The 21,102-nt window shown below is 38.1% G+C and overlaps 1 protein-coding gene across 1 annotated transcript; it reads left to right on the top strand.

Moving 5' to 3' along the window:
• Positions 1-2,727: 2,727 nt before the first annotated feature.
• LOC149002168 (UPF0481 protein At3g47200-like) lies at positions 2,728-17,529 on the top strand. The gene is made up of 3 exons (XM_089138970.1): positions 2,728-2,796; positions 2,907-2,969; positions 16,108-17,529. Exons 1-3 carry the CDS (start codon positions 2,748-2,750, stop codon positions 17,526-17,528), a joined length of 1,533 nt encoding a protein of 510 aa, XP_088995096.1. The 5' UTR covers positions 2,728-2,747; the 3' UTR covers position 17,529.
• The last annotated feature ends 3,573 nt before the right edge of the window (positions 17,530-21,102 follow it).

Here is a 21,102-nt window from a genome sequence, read left to right on the forward strand (position 1 = left end):
AAGGTTGGCAGCAAGAACAGAGACTTTGGAGGTGAACTATCATTGGCCTCAATCAATGGTTGGAGAGCTAGATTAGGATGCCTTAGGAAGACCTAGATTTTAATTTTAAATAGGCCTCTTTTGGTTGTTGTATGATTCGCTGGTGGTACTTTTCTACACCCCAAGATTTTGTTTTCCAAAATATTGAGAGTGGAACAAGTGAGGTTGGGTGTATCGGGTGTAACTGTTGTTGCGGATTAAGTGATTTAGTTCCTATCATGGATTTGTAATTGTTGTATGTACTCTTTTTTTATTTTAATATAAATGACTTTTTAGTGGAAAACAGGGGGAAAAAACTATTTAACCAAGTATCAACTAACAATCTCAAGTGATTAGCTCATGTGCTTCATGCAAGGTTACCTATCTGTGCAACCTTGTCAAACTGGCTGCCAGTTCGACCAACTTGTCTTCTATTTGATGATGGTGCAAAGTCCCTATGGCACCCATTTCTATCTTGTGAATGGAACAAGCACGTAAGGGAGTTAGGACCTTTAAGATTGAGAATAGAGTTCATCACAAGGAGATCTTTACTACATTTATGCAACTCTCTCATTTCAGATCCTAGCTTTGATAAACAGATGTTAATTTGGATGTTTTCTATTATTATTACAACTAGTTATTTTATCTAGTTTACATGCAACTAATTGCAAGTTACTTGGTTACCACCTAACCTAACCAACGTGCTGAATAATGTTTCATATCACATTTCTTATATGCATATATCTCCACCTAGATGCTTCAATATTCCTACCCAAGAAAATCCTCTTACCCATATACCCTCATATCTATGCCATGTACCTATTATTGGTAATGACCAACCCTTACTACTATGTGCATGCATCTATAGTACAAAGCATATGCAGATGGGGCAGTGTCTTGTCTTCTTTAGGGAGATAAATTTCAATATAGAGAGATGAGCTCAGGCTTGACAAGTTGTCTGTTCTCCAATGTCTTCCATTGTGTTCTACGGGGACTAATACATTCTAAGAGTTCTGACGTGAAATGGTCCAAGGTTTGGGTTGCAAACCTAGAAATTGTCTCTATGCTTAACAAACCACTACAACATCCTTGGCCTCTTGGGGAGGCTCAAACAATGTGTCAAATCAAAGAACAACTCTCCAAGACCTAGATTTATGGCTATGTTTCCCCAATTAAATTTGTTGGATTGGCTCCTGAGCCTTGCCAAACAAGGCCTTTTTTCAAATGATACTATAGCATTAGGGGACATAGATCCTGCAACCTTATGTACTTGTAACAATAGTTGTTCATGAATATAATTTTTTAGTTTGATCAAAAAGGGGGGGGGGGGAGGGAGAGGTTTGGGTTGAAGATTTAGGTCCTCAAGGTAGGTTGCATTTACACTAACCTGACCCATTGACACCCCTAATTGTAACTCAACTACCTCGTGACATCTCTCACTCAGCTACTACTTTGAGCATGAATTCTTCCCTCCAGGAAAACAGCATTATGGATCGGGTGCCCATGGCTATACCAAACAATGGTTCTCACCTTGCTCAAGTTTCCCTAATGAGGTTGAAGGCGAGTAAGATTCTCCAACTTCAAACTGGTGCAGTCCATTACATGTCCAAGATGAGGAAAACCATGATGGTAGGAATGGTAATGCTGCTAGTGCTTCACCTTAATTTGTGAATCCGTTAGAGAAGTTCACCATGGATCAGCCAGCCATGCAAGCCCCCCATTTCTTCTTTCAATGATTAAGCTAGCTGGTTGGAATACCCATCGGTTGAATAAACCTGAAAGGAAAAGGGTTGTGACAGATTGGGTAAATTCTAATAGAAATTTAGGTTTAGGTTTTACAAAGACAAGAGTTAAGAAACACAACTTTGATTGAGCATCATTGCCCTCTCAATGTAGTTGGGACTGTATTGCAAATTATCAAGCTTCCCCCTAGCAAGATTTGGGTGTTATTGAACAAGGATGAAACTGATGTCTAGGCTCTACACATTTCCTTTAAGCTTATTCATATCAAGATCACTTATCAGTGCTTATTAGGGGTATTTCTGGCAATAGACCCAAAACCCCATCCATCACTTTTTCTCAGGCATATGTGGCTAGCGTTGCTTCTCAGAAGTCTGAAGTGTTTCAAATGATATTGTGAATCAATTTGAGTCCTTGTGCATATCTTCTTTAGAATCCTTCTTGAGTGTATGAGGAAGAGATTGAACCACTTTAGACGTCTGGAAAGCAACCCTAGCTGCATGTGCCTGAGAAGAAGTGGCGGCTAGGTTTTGGGTATATTGCCAGAAATACCCCTGATGGTGCTCCACCATATTTCTTGTGCCACTTTCATCTATGGTGCTACCTTTAATGATGAGAGAATAAATTTGTCATTCAAAAAAAAAAAAATGTTGTGAGCTCCGAGTGATATTTTGATTTGTAATTGTGACATTAACATTAGCAGATAACTCAGGAGGTGGCATTGATAATTTCTCAATCCTAACCACCAAATTTATTCCAAATTTATTGTTAAAGTCTTTTAAACAGAGGGTACACTGCAATGTGCATCACATGCATCTGCTTAACCTTCAAAATTTCCATCCATATATACTTTAAGGGATCCTTATGTAGCACTTGGCTTGAAAGGAAAGTAAAGCTTGATATTCCGTGCCACCTTTAGCCTATAAATATGGTTGTTGTGGATGCAAAACAAGAACTTCCAACACCTTGTCCTTCTATTTATATATCTAATGGGGTTCTCATCTGCAACTCGCAAGCCTGAAGACATTGCAATAGAAGGTAGGAAGTGTATCACAATTTCTTAGAAGTTGATTTGCATTTTCAATTCTTGATTTCGTTGGCTATGTTGTTCAATAGCGCCTCACTCGAAGTTTCCTTCGCTGTAATAGTTAGATCCATTCAAAAACCAAGCGAGGAGTTGAAGAGTATCTTTAAGAATAAAGTTCAACAAGGTATTGTTATATTTAGTTGAATGTAACATCATAGATTACGATTTCAAATCGTCTTGATCAGATGAGATTATCTAATATATGTTAGCTAGATTATGATTTTCCTTCAATGCATCTTTCTCTCATCAGCTTTATTGCTTAGTAAAATTATACCTGCATTAGAATTAGTGAAATTACCTTCTATCTAACATATGCTAGCTAGATTATGATTTTCCTTTAATGCATCTCTCTCTCATCAGCTTTATTGTTTAGTTAAATTGTATTACTATTGAAATTAGTGAAATTACCTTCAGACTGTAGTTGAGGTGTGTGTAAATTGGCCCACGAACCCAAGTTCAAGAAAGGAAAAAAAGGTGTTATAGTGGTACAAGATGAAGAGATTTTATAAAAGAAAATGTTTAGTGACACAAAATAAAGAGATTGGATTGAAGATTTAATGTTTGTTTTGTTTAAAAAATCAAGACTTCAAAACGATGATCTGATCAATCGGTTCTGCTATTCATAGCGAATGCCATAAATTCATATCTATGTCACTTTGCCATAACTATTTCAGAGAACATATGAATAGAGAAAGTGAAAACTCACACGGGTTTCAGAAAACAGAAGACTTGCAGAAGCTCTCAGTGTTGAGCCGTCCTTTCCTTTATGATTGAATGGCTAATGAAGATGCTTATGAGAATTGAGAACCTTGAAGAGCACAAGTCATTTCTTTCTTTAAGAAGCACCGATTTGATAATTTCAAGGAAAGTGAAAAATTTTTCTCTAGACCATTTCGATTGCTCAAAATCTTTTTTCTAGTTTCTTTCCTTAGTTTATTATGTTGAGACTCTTCAAATTCCACATTGTTCCAGGCTGCTTTTCCATGTCGTTTCTTCGTTCTCTTCCCTTCGATGAGGGTTAAGGGACAGTGAGGAGAATGTGAGGAAGGTGATTGACAGGGGAAGGGGGGGGGGGGGGGGCCGGCGGTGGTGAGATTTCAGGCGAAGTGTGAGAAGAAGGTAGAAGAAGGTAGGTGAAAGAAGAACCATTAGGGGGTTGTATACACATTGAGTGAGAGGGGTATTTTGGTCATTCTTGTGGGTGAGGGGTATTTATGTCTCAACACAAGAAAACTCAACAGTAAGGGTTAGGAAGTTAACGTTAGGTTTTTTGTAATTTTTGAAGTTCACAACTTTAGGCCGACTGAATAAAATTCACTTAAGTTGGTGAACAAGATTTTGGCTCCAATGCAAGTAGGCAAAATGAAAAAACCCCCAAAAAAATAAGATTTTTTTATAGGTTACATACTTTAGTGGGGCTTATGTGGGTTGCACACTTTAGTAACCTAAATTACAATTTGCATAATCCCAAAATTACAAGTTGCACACTCCTAACATTTGATCCGGATTCTATTAAATCATGAGTAACATGACCATAGTACCCTCGTTAGAGTCAAATGACATAACAATCCCCATTTAAACCCTCCCATTACCACTTAAGCCCAACCCTTAATTAGGTGGGTGAAGGGATTTTCTTCTTCACCCAAACCTACAGCTTATTGGGAACTACCCACCACCATCGCCGGAAACCACTTCGACCCCTCCCCTCCCCTTCCAGCGACCAACACTCTCACCTTTCGTTGTCGGAAATCACCTCCTTCAACAGAGAATATGTAGAAAGCAGAAAGACAAGATTAGATCAATCAACTAAGAGGTACATACTAAGTCTAGTAAATACTCTCTGATTCCTTTGTTATCCAAGGCAGTTTTTGCATTCAAAGAATAGAAAGTAGAAACAGTTGCGAGTGAAAGAATAGAATACAATTGTAACATGATTTCCTGTAATAGATCCAAACGAAAGCATTCTAATACAAAAGCAAGTAAGAATGCTTGTCATTTCTATCGAGTTCAACATTTTTAAAGTGGAGTTTTTTTCCAACTAAAATAAGAAGGATAATCATGAGCAAACCAACCATGTTTAGATTTCAATGATTAAACAGAAGAAAAGGAGAAGGTTTGGAAGGTGATGTTAATTTGGTGGAAAAGAAAGGAGAGTTCTGGTATTCTTCACCAAACAGTCTCTAAAATTCAGAAATAAATAGTTAGACAAGTCTCTCTTCAACCTAACAGTCTCTAGACAGGAAAAGCCAACTGCGTCAATACGCTTTCTCAGGAAACCCTGCCGGAGCAAAGTGAGATGAAGTTCAAAGCGTACCTCACAGACAACGGAATTGCTCTTCTAGAAAGAAGTGAGTTTGCAAAGGAAAACCCAATACGATTCTTCTCTTCTGTTGTGGTTTTGAAATTTGAATGATTTGATAGAATGCAAATCGGAAATGGATCATTGAAATGATAGGATTATTGCCGGAGCTAGACAAGATGGGAAGGGTCTACCACCTTTACCTTGGATTCACATCCTCTACAATTCCCTATAATTCTTATCTAGGATTGTGACACATGGTTATTAATTATCCAAGGGTCGGGATTAGAACCCAACTAAGAATTGAATATAATAAATTCCTAAATTTTCTCCCAATTTTGTCTCTCCTCTTCTCTTGAGGCTTAATTTTAGGGATTTATTAGGTTTAGTTCCTAATTGGGTTCTAATCCCAACCCTTGGATAATTAACTACCACATGTCTCAATCCTAGATAGGAATTACAGGGAATTATAGAGGAAGTGAACCCACTTTACCTTACCAGAAACCATGCAATGTTCCTTCACAACCTCCTGAACCACGACTGTGTACTATCCATTACTCAGTTCCGCAAAGGAATCCATCTTCGATGACTATCACATTCTCACCAAAACGATGATCGTATTACCTTCCTTCTGGATGTCGGTCTTCTTCATCGTTGCCTCCACAGTAGCATCAATAATAGTATAGAAGGTGTAGTTGGCAGTGGTGGTGTTGCTGCTGCTACTTCCAATCGCCTATAGAAGGGGGTGATTTTCAGCAGGTGAAGGTTAGGGCAGTGGTTGCCGGTAAAGGGAGGGGTTGGGGTTGTTCCTCGGGGTAGTGGGCAATTTCAGGCAAGGGGAAGTTAGAAGATGGGTGAAGGGATCTTAAGATTGCGGATAGGGGGTTTAAATGGGAATAATTATGTCATTTAACTCCAATGACAATAATATGGTCATTTTACTCATGACTTAATAGAATCTTGGATGAAATGCTATGAGTGTGTAACTTGTAACTGTGGGAGTGTGCAATCTGTAATTTATGGCACTAAAATGTGTGACCTAGAGTTTAAGCCCCACTAAAATGTGCAACCTGTAAAAAAACTCAAAGTTTTAGGGTGACTAAGTAAATAGCAATAATAGACCGGTGGCCTCTCTTGCCAGCAACGAGTTTTGTAGTTCGTTTGCCGATGGCGTGAACTTTGTCCACTCTGAGAGTGTGTCTACCAGATCATTTGTGTGTCGATTATTTCCTTTGACTCTTGGGTAGCAATCTTACCTGCTATAGATTTGAAAGCAGAGACGGTTGCAATCGAGATTGAATCTATGAAAATTTCAAGTCTGCTTCTTGTAAGTCTGCTGATGGAGTGAACTCTAACCATTCTAAGAGTGATTACCGAATCACTAGTCTTCTGCTAATTTCCTGTTTCTCTAATTAGTAATTTTGTCTGCTATAATGAGAGGTGAGGCATCAAGCTCGAAAACCCCTGAACCCCCAAAGGAATGGAACAACAATCCCTTCTTTCTCACAAGCTGATGAAGTGGAAGAACTAGTGCTGATTGGAAGGGTTTTAAAAGGACTACCGTTTAGAACACAAGCTATCACAGAAGGCCTAGTCAAAATATGGAATCTAAAGAGAGGAGTTTATGTCGAGGAAGTGGGAGACCACTGCTACACGTTCCAATTTGATTACACCCTGGATCTGAAAAATGTCTTAAATGGAGGACCCAAGTCGGTTGCTGGAAACCTGCTGGTGCTAGATAAATGGTTGCCTACTGGAGATTGGAATCTTAATCTCACTAATATTTGGTTACAGCTCCATGAAGTCCCAACTGGGAATCAGTATGAAGCTAGTAGAGAGAACGGGAATACCAAGCATAGTTATGTTGGTTATTTTAAAGGCTAACGGGAGGAAGGAGAGGTATATCAGGTGCAGGGTGAAAATAGATATCAGAGTTCCACTACAGAATGAGGTGATGATTCAAAGAAGGAATGGCCAACAGGTACTTCTAATGATAAAATATGAAAGACTACCACTGTATTGTGAGTACTGTGGAGTTATGGGACATAAGGAAAGGAAGTGTGACATCTTTTTTGAAGATCAGATAGCTCACTCCAATGGCCATGGAGGATGTAACACTGTAAGATGTACTCAAGCACCAAAAGTGGGTCTCAAATCCTCACTGAGAGCCACTATTCCGCCAGCAAGATTGATTGAAGCTGCTCCTCAACTCACGGTCAACGACATGGATGGCCGAAACCCTAATGAAAACAGCCACAAGGAAGATGAAGGCCAAATGCAACATCCAAGGGAGCTTTAGCAAAAAGGTACGTCTGAGACTGCTGCTCAATTTCAGATGTCAGTTACCCAGGAAACATCAATCCAGCAGGCCATGTCATTGCCTAGGGACCGTTGCCAACCAACCCCATATGATCATACTACCAACCCTCAAGCTTCCTATCAACAACACAACTATCAACCCACTGACATTCCTACAGTTGACTCTCAAACTCTAACCCCTGAGTTCCTATCATGCCTGCAAACCCACTTAATGAGCAATCCTGAAGTAGCTAACTCCATTCTAACCTTGCTACCCATCCTTTCAAAAGTTTCCATCTCCAGCTTAAATCCTCAAAACACGGCCCACCTCCACCGTTGTTGACTCAACCACCTCAAATACCGAGCCCATCAGTTATCACAAAAATGTTCATTTCCAGTTTGAAATCTTTGGAAACAAGACAACAAACAACCAAGCCAACCACTTGCACTGACCAACCAAGCAAACCTCCAGTCCTGAGGAGAGTAATAGTAATACTATCCTCTACACCGCAGACCAAGAACCTTGGTTCAAACACACACCATGTTGAACTTGACCAAACCATAGCTCTACACTTTCCCGAACCTAACTCTCTCGCCACCATGAACTACCATCAATATTTGAGCAACGGTCACATGAGGGTAAACACAATGGAGCCCACAAATACCCCAACTGATATCAACATGTCAAATCCAAGAACAACTGGTAATACGGGAACTCCGAGAGAAAAAAGAGTGAGACTCGAAGAGGAAGGAGAGAGTGCTGAAATGGAGCATGACCCTCAAATGATCAGGAGCATTTTTTAAAGCCGAACCCCTTGGCGGCTGGGGGAAAACAGCCCCAAGGGGATCAATGAAAGCATTGAGCTGGAACTGTCAAGGGATAGGGAGCCCTCTGTCAGTTCAAACATTAAGGTTTATCTCCCTATCCTTAAAGCCAAAGTTGATATTCCTAATGGAGACCAAGGGTGGTGAGAAAAAAAAAGGAAAAAATCAAAAGAAGACTGATGTTCGATAACCTCTTTGTGATACCTGCAATTGGTAAGAGCAGTGGATTGGATATCTTATGGAAGGATTCTGTTGAGCTAAAAATTTTAAAGGCTTCTTAGAGACTGATTGACACAAAGATATTGGTCCTAGCTGAAGGTGATTTTTTTTATTTCCTTCATATATGGTGACCCAGTTAAAGACCTTAGACCACAAGTGTGGGAGGCCATCTCAAACTTCGGAGAAAGCAGATTCGATGCATGGACATGTTTGGGAGATTCTAACTCAATGTTGGAATGGAGAGAAAAGCAAGGAGGATTAATTCATGACCAGAGAGATTCAGCAAGGAGGATTAATTCATGACCAGACAGATTCAGCAAGGTTCAGAGGCATGCTTGCCGGTGTGGGTCTAATGGACTGCAATTCTCATGGCCCTAAATTCACCTGGACAAATAAGCGAAAAGGTTTAGCAAACATTAAATGCAAACTAGATCGAGTTCTCATCAATGATGCATGGAACCATAAGATGAAAAATGCGGAAGTCTCAGTTCATGCGGTGGGAGGATCAAATCATCTTCCTATTCTTTTGAATACTATTGGCCACATTCCTAAAGGAGAAAAGCCATTCAGATTTGAAATGATGTGGTTTACACATGAGGATTCTCATAAAGTGGCACAGGAGGCATAGAACATTCCCTGTTTTGGATCGATTGGGCACAAAATGGGTCAAAAAGTCAAAAGTTGTACGGAGAAGTTTAAGAATTGGAATCAAAATTGATTTGGGAATGTGAACCAAAAAATTCAGCAATATATTAGGGAGCTAGAGATGCTCCAAGATTCCAATCCCTCATATGCAAATTAGAAAAGGGAGGAGGAATTACAAGGTTTCTTGAAGCAACAAATGGAAAATGAGGAAATTATGTGGCTCCAAAAATCCAAACTTCATTGGGCAAAAAAAGGAGATCGCAATACTCAGTTTTTCCACTCCTCTACAATCAGAGAAAGGAGAAGAAACCGTATCCTTAAATTAAAAATTGGAGGCGATAGATGGTCAAAATCAGAAAAGGAGGTAAAGGAGGAAATACAGAAAAGGTACAAAGACATCTTTAGCTCAAAAGGTATTGATGATGAGGCGTTGTTACTTGCTCTATTGGCAGTCCCTACAAAAGTGAATGACCAGATGAATGAAAAGCTTTGTCAAACTCAAGATGAAGCTGAGATTAAAGCTGCTTTATGGAGCATGTCACCCTTGAAGAGCCCAGGACCAGATGGACTTCCCCCAGGTTTTTATCAAAAACTTTGGCCTCTAGTCAAAAATGATATTTGCCTCTTTACCCAAGATTTCTTCATATATGGTAAATTGCATGAATCAGCCAACATTACTTATTTATGTCTAATTCCAAAAGTCGATCAACCAAAACTGGTGGATCACTTTAGGCCTATTTCCCTTTGTAATGTCACTACAAAAATTGTTAGTAAAGTACTAGCAAATAGGCTTAAAGGGTACCTTGATGATATTATTCCCCACCCCAATCAACTTTTATTCCTAACAAACTCTTCTCAGATAATGTGCTTATTGCTCACGAGGCTTTCCACTACATCAAGCACAAGTCTAGAGGAAAAAAGAGGCTGATGGCAATGAAATTAGACATGAAGAAGGCATATTATATGATGGAATGGCGCTTTGTGGAGAATATCATGATGGCTCTTGGCTTTAGCAATAAATGGGTTCATATGATAATGCAAATCATCACCACAGTTTCATATCAAATCTTGGTTAATGGAGTTCCTCAAGAGGTCACTAAACCCTCTAAAGGAATCAGGCAGGGTGACCCACTATCCCCAGCTATTTTTGTGTTATGTACTCAGGCTTTATCAGCCATGCTGAATGAAGCAGGTCGTACGGGTTTGGTCCAAGGGATCAAGGTGAAAAACAGGTTTGAATCCCTGTCCCATTTACTATTTGCAGATGATTGCATCATTTTCTCTGAAATGCGACTAGAAGAGATTCACAATTTGAAAGCCTGCATAGAGTTCTACTGTAAAGCAAGTGGATAGAGCATAAACTATGAGAAGTCATGTCTAACTTTTATCCCAAATACCCCACAAAAATTAAGAGGTGGTTCTCCCATATATTAAAGATCAAATACAAGAATGGACCAAAAAAGTATTAGGGCTTCAAGTTGAGTTTGAAGCAGTGAAGAAGGATCTCTTTAAGGATATTCAGGACAAGAGTTCTAACGATATGCAAGGGTGAAAGAAAAAGCTTCTATCATATGTAGGTAAGGAAATCTTGATCAAATCAGTTGCTCTTTCATATAATTCTTATGTTGCTTCTCACTTTAAATTACCAAACTCTCATCATAAGAAAATCAAGCAAACTGTGACCCATTTCTATTGGGGTGGAGCTGAGAAAAATGATAAAATGTGCTAGATTTCTTGGGAGAAACTATGTAAGTCAAAGGGCCGAGGTGGATTGGGGTTTCGGGATCCAGAGATACAAAATAAAGCTCTCTTAACTAAACTAGCGTGGAGACTATGGGCTTACCCAAATTCTTATTGGGCCCAATTTTATAAGAGACTTTATTTTCCAACATGTGATTTTCTCGAAGCAGGGCCAAGATCAAACAGTTCATGGGCATGGAAAGGCATCTTAGAAAGGAAAAAAACATCTTATGGAAGGGCTCAGCTGGAAATTAGGTAAGGGAGACAAAATAGATGTGTGGAGGGATAAGTGGATTTTATCTTCACCTAAACACAGAATAAAGCATCTGGAAATTCAGAGTGGTCAATTGAAATGGGTAGCTGACTTGATTGAACCAAACATTCAAAAGTGGAAAACTGAATTAGTCCAAGCTTCGTTTCACCCGAATGATGTGAAAACTATTCTGAGCATTCAACTAAGCCTTTTTCCTAAGGAGGACACACAAGTATGGGGCCATACTACTAATGGCATCTTCACATCCAAATCAGCTTATCATTTTATTAGTAATCATGGAGAGGAACCCAATTCGGACATGATAATGGCGAGTAGAGATGTGTGGAGGAACATATGGAAGTATGATGCAAAACCAAAGACCCGAAACTTCCTATGGAGAGCATATGCTAGAGGACTACCTTCAAGAGAAGGGTTATTTAAAAGGCAACTGAAGATAGATCCAATGTGTTTGAGATGTGCGGAGAACATGGAAACCATAGACCATACTATTTTGGATTGCCCATTTGCAAGGGTGGTGTGGGCAATCTCCTCCCTTGGATACTATCATCCTCTAAGTCCAAAGGTCCATAAATTCATAGAGCATTGGAAGAAAATGGGGCTGGAAGGTGAGGAAGGTAAAAGATTGGAAGGATTAGCAGCTTACATATGTTGGGAAATATGGTTAGATAGAAACAAGTTAATGTTTGAAGGCCATATGAGTTCTCCACAAGAAGTAGTGCACAAAGCAAGCAAGAAGTGGGCGGTTCAAATACAAGCAAGGGAGAGGAAGATTGTTTCGGAAATTTCTATGGTGAAGACCGCAGTAATTCATCCTACAAAATGGATTCCACTTGAAGACCGGTACATCAAGATTAATACAGATGCAAGCTTGAAAAAGAACACATCAAGTGTTGGCTTTGTATTTGGGGACCACAATGGGTTCCCACTAAGAGCAGTATCAGATCCCATCCCATTTGAAGCGGTGCTGCTGGGAGAAGCAATGGCGGTTAGAGAGGCCCTACTACAAGCTTTATCTGAAGACCTTCAATTTATCACATTAGAGACTGACAATTTGGAGCTCTCTAATATCTTGAATCAGCTTTCCAATCCCCCCCCCCCCCCAACTAAGTGTGGATGGAGTAATTGGAGATATTTTATCTCTAAAATGTTGTATCTCTAGTTGTTTATTTTCCTTTATTGCTAGATGTGGTAACAATGTAGCTGACCAGCTAACGAGGAAGGCTGCGTCCACCTCAGGAAGGACGTCTTGGCCAATTTCCACTCCCTGGCTTAGAGATTTTTGTTTGTCTGAGGTCAGGTGTTTTTCTATGTTGAATGAAAGTAATTTTACCAAAAAAAAAAAAAATTCAAAATCAAAATCAAAAATTTATTATTTTAGGACATGGTCATCAACATAATAATAAAATAATCTAACTTTTGCTCTCTTCTTGTTCTTTGCAATCCCCTCTTTAAAAAAATTTCCTAAAAAATTTAACAGATTTTTTTTATTTACCAAATCTGTATTTTAGTGCTAATTGTTCTCACACAACAAATATTTTAATCTAAACTACTTGAAATATATTTCTAGTAAACTCTCTTTCTTTCTTTTTTTTTCTTTTTTTGGTTAGATTAGTTTATATATATATAAATTTTAGTTATTATTTTTGTCGTGTTTAGAGAACTTTCTTTTTTTTTTATTTACTTCTAAAAAGTCAGTTACCAACCGTCTAAAACTAATTCTGAAAACATAGTGCTCTTCCAAATTTCTTGTTTCTTTAAATAAATCATAGAAAGAAGATTCTTTAATGAAGGTGTCATGGGTTCGACTTTGGGGTTCCCGCCTCCTAATTTAAAGAGTTCCAAAAGAACTTTTTTCTGATAAACTTACGTTTATTATTTTGATAATATCTAATTGATAAGTTAAATTAAAAAAAAAATTAAGGATATAAAGGCATTTTGATCATAAAAATGACTATGAAACATTTTGATCATTAATAATGTGCCGTAGATGATCTATTATTAATATTATAAAAGAGATAAATGTAAAATGTCATTTTTTTTTCAATTAAAAACCGCTTGAGTCAAACCTTAGGAGGATTTACCAAAAAAAAAAAAAAACCTTAGGAGGTATAAATGAAAATTACCCAAAGAATAATGAAAATGCATATTTCCAATCAAGTCCTTGATACCTTAAGATAAAATGTGGTATCCAAGTTTTGCCATCCCAAACAAATAAAATCACCACACTAATAGACGTCAGGAGTACACCCCAAGAGAAGAATTACATAAACTAATCATATTCAACATTCAAAATAAATTTAAATATCTATGGTTCACAAACAATTTCAAAACTTATTTAACTAAATTTCTTGTTTGGGTGTCTTGTATTCTGCAGATCCATATAATTATAATTGGGTTATATTTGTAATTAAATCAGGGTTTTGCGCCTAGTAGTTGTACTAATTTAAAATTGTAATTATAAGGGAGTGAGGGTTTTTAGGTTTCCTTATGAATAAATAGTCTTTAAGATAACTTATGCAAATTAATCCTTGTAGGAGACTAGGTATCCCATTCTTGAATTAGGATTAGGGACAAGCAAATGGTAGTATTTTGTAAGGTGTAAGAGTGGTGTGAGGTATTATAAAGTAGTAGAATCTTTTTCTTTCTCGTGGACATTGGCAGCTTTTTTCCCAATCAAATTCTTCGTGTGAGTTTAGCTTGTATTTCTTCTTTGCTCATGGTTGTATATCTATATCCTCAACAAGTGGTATCAAAACAAAGTTTGGTGGATCATCACTAGAGATGTGTGAAGATTTAAGAAGGAAGAACGGTGCCTAGAGAAGGCTTCAATAGATTGTTTGAAGGTATGATTCTGTAATTTAGAGATCGTGAAGTTTTTATCTTTTTTTTCTTATGATTGTTTAGATAGAGATTAAGATTTGAGGAGAAAAGGAAAAGACGATCTTGGTTTAAGATCACGGAGAAATGATCCAATAAATCTCTTTGGTTCGTATGGGTGAAGATTGTACGGACGGCAGTTGGAGGTTGATCGTCGAAAAAGGAAAAAAGAGGTTTCTTGGTAGCTTGCGATGAGATCATGAAGGAGAAGGAATGGCCGTTTATAAGTTCAGTCGGTTTTCTACCCAAGAAAAAAAAAAGTTTATGAAGTTTTCTTTTTCCTTTTTTATTTTTTATTTTCTCTCTTCTCAAATAGCTTTGATGTAATGATTACATTATAATTAAGGGGGAAAAAACAAAGGAAGAAGAAGAAAAAGAAAAGAAGGATTCCATAGGTTCGAGAGGCAAGATTGAAAAAGGGTTTTTTTGTTTTTTATTATCATATCGTTATCGTATAGTTTGTTTCCACAGGATTTTGTATAGGGTTATGTGTTCTTAGGGCTTTTTGATATTTTAAACTCAATGAAAATGATTGATCAAGGAGCTTCCATTCTGTTGGTATTGATATTGTGGGTTTGTACAGAGATCAATGATCAAGTTCTTTAGGTTGATGACAGGTAGCAAGGGCACAAATCGGGTTGGTATTGATCTTGTGGATTTGTATGGAGATCAACGGTTAGGTTCTTAGGTAAGCCACAGATGAGATGAATTGTAGAGGCTTATAAGGAGTGTGAAAATAGGTGGAGCTCTAGTTAGTAATCTACCAAGGGTATAGGTAGGAAAAATTTGTAGGTTATTTAGGTTCTGAACAAAGGCAATTCTGGAAGGAAGTAGGTTTTGCTTCGGACTTGATGACGCGGGGATATCTTGGAGTCGGCTGCAATAGGAGGAGAGGTGGAGCCATGTCATGTAGTAAGTTGTGTTGAGTTGTACAAGACACCCAAAACGTGGGGGTGTACATCATGCTAGATTAGGCATTGGCGATCAACAATTGCATCCCTAGAGAGAATGTGAGCCATGCAGTAATATGTGACAAATATACAGAGATAGGTGATTGTAGAGAGATATCATCAATGATTTTCTTCAAGGTGGTTTGTAGAATTCAAGCCGAGGTGGGATTGCTGGGTTTAGATATCTTATATTCTACAAATCCATGTAATTGTAATTGGGCTGTATTGTTGGATCAAAGTTTTGGACCGAGTACTTGTACTAGATTAAAATTGAAATTATTACAGAATTAGGATTTTAGGTTTCCTTATAAACAACCTTTGTGGGATAACCTATGCAAATTAATCATTGTGGGGATTGGGAAACCCATACCTGGATTGGGATTGGGAGTAAGCAAATAATAGCACTTTGTGAGGTGTAAGAGTGGTATGAGGTTTTCTGAAATAGTGGAATCCATTTCTCTCTAGTGGATATAAACAGGATTTTGTCAACCCACATTAAATTCCTTGTGTGAGTTTTCCTTGTATTTCTTCTCCATTCGTGTTTGTGAATCAGTATCCTCAACACTTCCATGTCTTGAAAAAGATGCACCTCACTCACCACAACTCATTAGCTAAGTTTGGTTTAAAATCAAAGCTAGGAAGGCTCGGGTGGTGCTGGGCCAAGGCCATGACTAACACAACCCAGCTCTGACCCAAGGTTTATATTTATCAATCCTAGCCCACTCTCAAGGTTGAAAAAAACCAGCCCAAACCCTATTTGAACTCAGAACGAGCCAAGGAGGGTTTGAATCATGAGAGCCAAATTTGTAGTCCTATTTTGAACCTATCTCAAAATGGATTCCCAATTATTGTCTAAATACAACTCCATGCAATAAATAAATAAATAAAATAAAATAAAACTTTATAAATAAATACATTCTTATATAGTTGCATCATCAAGATACAAACTTTTTACCCTACCCAAATAGTTGTAGTTGTTTTGGACGTTTTCTGATGCTTTGCTTTGTCTATTTGGCAACTATATGGAATGGAATTGAGCACTTGAGGGACAATACAACTATGAACATCATTGATTTTCTTGCATAAAATTTATAGGGCTGCTCTCTCTCTCTCTCCACACAGAATTAACGAACAGGAACCTCATCAGGAGCCAATACAAGACCTCTGATACAGAGGGTTCCACGACTGATGAGAGACACCGAAAAGAACAAGAATAACTATGATCCAAGACTGGTGTCCATTGGTCCATATCACTATGGTGATTCAAAGCTTGTGCTTGGACATGAACTCAAGACTAAGCTAGTGAAACAATTCTCCTCCTGGGTGATGGTAAAGGAGAACTCGAGCAAATGGACAAGCCTTGAAGCTTATTCTGACTCACTGGAATTCAAAAACATAGCCCGCAAAGCCAGAAACTGTTATGCCTGGGATCCGCAATTAAATGAGTTCTGGAATGAGGAAGAATTCAAGGGCTTGATGTTCTTGGATGGATGCTTTGTGTTGTATTTCATTCACTGCATAATGAACGAGTCTGCCACTAAGGACGTGAAGATCAAGAATGATCACAAAGCAATCATAATAATGGACTTGTTCTTGCTCGAGAATCAACTCCCATTCATGGTTCTCCAAGCATTGGTAAATGCATTCATGTCCACCCAACAATTTGAAAATGATATCAAGGAGTTCATCAAACTGCAGACTGCAGCCAAAGGTAGACCAGCAAGGATGGCAAGTTTGCATGAACAAATTCATACAGCCTTTGAAAATATCCTCAAATTCATTGAAAAAATTTACAAAAAGTTTCTGGATTGTTTCAAGAAAGATAGCTCCACAGACAAATATGAACATCGCCCTCCTCCTCCACCTCCTCCTCCTTTTCATCTCTTAGACTTTCTCCGGAATGAATTCCTGATAGGTCCAGAGGAAACAGATACAGAAGGTAATCACGTGATGGAATGGCAGTCGTTCCGTTCAGTGGAAGAGCTGAGTGCTGCAGGAATCAGTTGCAGGACCAGTGGTTCATCTTCTGTCAAGCGAATCCAATTCAAACTACATGAAAATAAATTGTTTGGAACACTATTTCTGCCTGCCATTTCCATTGATGACTGCTTCAAGACCAAATGGTTAAACTTAGCAGCCTATGAAGCATGCCCAGATTTCTTTAATGATGGCGATATCACTTCCTTCCTATGTTTAATTGATTCACTCATCGATCGGCCGGAAGATGTGAAAGAGCTCCGAGAGCGAGGTGTACTACAAAATTGCCTTGGCAGTGACCAACATGTAGCTGAGCTTGTCAATGATCTGGGATCTGATTTGACACCAAACCCTCATAAGTATGTACAAGTTAAGCAAGCCATTCAGAAACATTTTGAAAAAGGAACCGCCATCTGGTTTGCTGAAGTTCTGCACCTAGTTCTCAGTTCTCCCTGGACTTCTATAGCCTTCACAGGTGCACTTGTTGGCCTCATTCTAACCGCTATCCAGACCTCCTATGCAATGGACCAAGCCAAAACTCAAAACACTTACCCACCACCACCATCACCTAATCGATAAATTGCTGCTCTTTCTCCTGTAATTGGTGTGTATCCAATAAATGCTATTCTGGGATCAGAAAGACCTTTGTGCTATATCATGTAATTACAGATAAAATGGAAATCCTAAGGCAAGACTCTCTGCATTTCTGGTTTATTTTCTGGGTTTCCTTTGGTATAATATTTCTTCTTTGGTAATATTCCCACCGTCTTTCTATCGTTTGATCACACTTTATATTGTAAACATTTATAAAACTACGCTTGCAGTTACTTTGATATCACTAGCTAAATGAGTTCTACTCTGTCCGCTTGATCTCCAACTGCTGATAAGATCAGATGAAGACTGTAAACCTTTATCAACCAAACCATCAACCAAACCAAACTGCTTGAGATATACACTGACCAAATGACCAAGTAGCCTTCTTTCTTCTTTCCTGCAACTTCAATTTATTATTTTTCATTTACTTGGAAACACTAGATTTCTTTTTAGAATAGTTTTTGGTCACTTGACATGGGAAGCATCCCTGGGAGAATATAGATTCCAAAGTTGACTGGAAGTAGGGTACTTATTTCTCTATTAAGTATAAGCTTTCTCTTACCTCCACAATGCAACTCGCCCTTTAAGCTATTGTAGAATCATCCACTTTCTTCCTCAGAAGTTGGCTTGTCTGCCATGGCAGAATCAAAGGATTACCATTCGGATACTACGAAGAAGCTGACATTGATTCTCAAGAAGATGATTGTCCTACTACCAAATATGAAGATGATGAAAATGATAATGATAGCAATGAAAACGATAAGTTCAGAGGCAACCACTGTGAGGTGAGTTGTGAGTCTGAACACCTTCAAATATATGAGAATATTGATGGTGAGAATTAACATTTTGCAAGTTATGAGTTTGAAAGTGTCCACGTGTTTGAGAGTACTAATACTATTACTGGCACTCCTATTTGTTAGGTTTTTATGGTTTTACAGTTTCAGATTATGAGTTGAATGGTAATACTCGTATATTTTCCTCTCCTCATCATATGTTTTCTATTACCAGCTATGTGAATAGATGAATCAGTTGAACTATATTTCCTCTTGTTTTTCTTTCTTTCAGTTGCCCTATTTTGTGCTGTTTTGATCGCACAAGCAGCATAAGATTTTCTATGGGAAAGGTTTGAATGACAAAAAGAGAGTGGACCTGGTCCTGTGTGAGGTTATCATCAATTCTACAGAAAATGGATTGTAATGAAATCACAATAACATCTATTAAAATTGATGGCACAAAAGTATATATTTGGCAAATAAGCATTACTGTTTTAGAATGCATCATATCAAGCAAGGAGGGTTCATGGGATATACAGAGATTTCATGAAAAGAGAAGCAAATCTTTTGTAATTTTACATCCATGTCCCCGTTGCAGTCTTTGATTGTGATACCACTGCAGCATCTCAAACCTGGGTTGAACCTCACAGCTTTAAAACATGTTACATCAAGTTTGAAAGACTTCAAAATATGGGCATTCCACACATCTCCAGACAAATTGGGGTTTTCTGTGGTTCTAAACCAATTACTAACCATCATGACAGAAGAATATGATTTTGCATGATACCTGTCGATGGTGTCTATCTGACCAATTACACAAATTAGTAGTCAAAAGTTTCCAGTTAGTCTTCTTTTTATATGATCCACAGCAAGAAAAGGTTCTGCATTAGCTAGTAGACTACTAGATGCTTCCTATGCAAAAACCATTTTCATCTTGAATTTCATCTTTTTCTATTTATTGAGCACAACTTGATTTAACAAGCAAGAGCATTAACTATTGGAGTTTAGTTAGGCTGCTTTTGCTTGGAAGGTGATTTATTTACCTGTGTTTCTGCAATGGACTATTGTTTTACATGATGTGCTTTTCAGCAGAAGTATAAAATCATTCCAGAATATCAACTAAGTGTCATCCAAGGATTTCATTCACTTGATTCCATCTCAGCAGCTTAACTTTTGTAGTATCAAAATAGTCTCAAGGTATCTTCTTACTAAAAAAAATTGTTGCTAAAATAAGAAATTTCATTCTGGTAATTTCTTCAAATAACAAATTTTGATCACTTGCAGATACCCAAAAAAAAAAAAAGAGAGAGAGAATTTACCATAACCATTCTGTGCTTGAGTAGATTACCTAAATGCTAACTAATCAAGAGGCATTATATCATCACCAGGATTTCACAAGCTCCCCTCTCTAGTTTCTGTTTTCATATTTCCAAGAAATAATTGTCTTCCACTTCAACCATGCTTCAAGTATCAATACACCAGTTGAAGTCCTAGCAACCAAAACTATTATCCTGTTTGAGATCATTATAATTGAATTGAGCATTATATTGCAGTGATTAAGGGCGAACCCAGTGCCAAAGGCTTCTACACAAGCTGAGTCTGGGGGGCAAGTTTCCTCCGCAGCCTTACCCCAGCAATTTTTGCTGAGAGGCTGTTTTGATGCTTCGACCTCAGCCTACAATTGTGGTCCACCGAACATTGTGCTAAGGCGCCCCAATTATATTATAGTAATTAATAGTTCTGAATGTCAGGCTTATAACCTTTTAGGTAATGTTATGAAACCTCAAGCTTTTAAAGTCTTTTGTGCCAATAGAACTAATAATAATGGAAATTAAATTATCTTTATATAATATACATAGTGTGGGGGTGAGGGATCATTTCAAAACCGAGTTCCTCTATTAATTTCCTCACCTGGAAATCAAAGAAGGCAACAATTATCAAACTGAGCAAACAAAGTGAAAGTATAAAAATCAATGTCTCAAACATTTTGAGTTCTGAAATAATTACTGTAGATGATCAAGCTGTGTTAGGGTGCATGACCAAGTGTACCATGGGAGTACACTTCAGTCATGTACGGTTTAGTTGTAGTCTATAGTTACTCATTTACCCCTTTCCCTTTTAGATTGGTTGGCAAGCAATCTCATATATAGGATAGTCCCTATTTTAGAATGCTTTCTACTTCTGAGCACAATATTTACTTTCTACACCTCTGAAAACCAGTTTAGGAAATATTTTCCTAGATTATCCTTGACTTGGAGATTATAATAATAATGTGGGTGAGGGGAGCCTAGCTTATACAGTGTCCCCCTCCTCTTCTCCTCATTCTCCTCTCCATCTTCTCTCTTCTGTTCTCTTTGGTTCTGGTTCTCTAAACTGCATTAAAGTTACAATTGCTAATTCCATATCTAAGGGGCCTGACAGAACCCAACACCTTCAAATGGAGAATGTCCATTATGATTTAATGTTCTTGTTGAGAAAAAGTGTAGGGTTTTGTTGGAAAATGCCAAGTCTGCATTTGCCACATCAGTCTCCAATCAGTTTTGATGATGACAAACACTCTACTAATGTTTCCATAAAGATATGTTTTTTTGTCCAGCTCATCACGCGAGAATCTCGTGTAATATCCGGTTCAAAGAATTTCCGGAGGTCAAGCTCGTCAAACCATCTTGCAAGCCAAAGTCAGAGGAGGCATCAAGATCACTATCAAGTCAAAGCCAAGTCAAAGATCAAGCTTAGGCTAATCGGGGCTTGGCACCTTTGCATACACACACTGTAAATACATCCAT

This window comes from Hakea prostrata, chromosome 10, assembly GCF_041222555.1.
Source record: "Hakea prostrata isolate BN-2017 chromosome 10, UWA_Hpros_2, whole genome shotgun sequence".
Classification (NCBI taxonomy): Eukaryota; Viridiplantae; Streptophyta; class Magnoliopsida; order Proteales; family Proteaceae; genus Hakea; species Hakea prostrata.

Bases quoted from the DNA above. Each gene is read 5' to 3' on its own strand.
- LOC149002168 (XM_089138970.1), top strand. From the start codon at position 2,748: ATGGGGTTCTCATCTGCAACTCGCAAGCCTGAAGACATTGCAATAGAA. The intron at 2,797-2,906 runs GTAGGAAGTGTA...TCGCTGTAATAG, and splicing joins TGAAGACATTGCAATAGAAG to TTAGATCCATTCAAAAACCA. The intron at 2,970-16,107 runs GTATTGTTATAT...ATTAACGAACAG, and splicing joins TAAGAATAAAGTTCAACAAG to GAACCTCATCAGGAGCCAAT.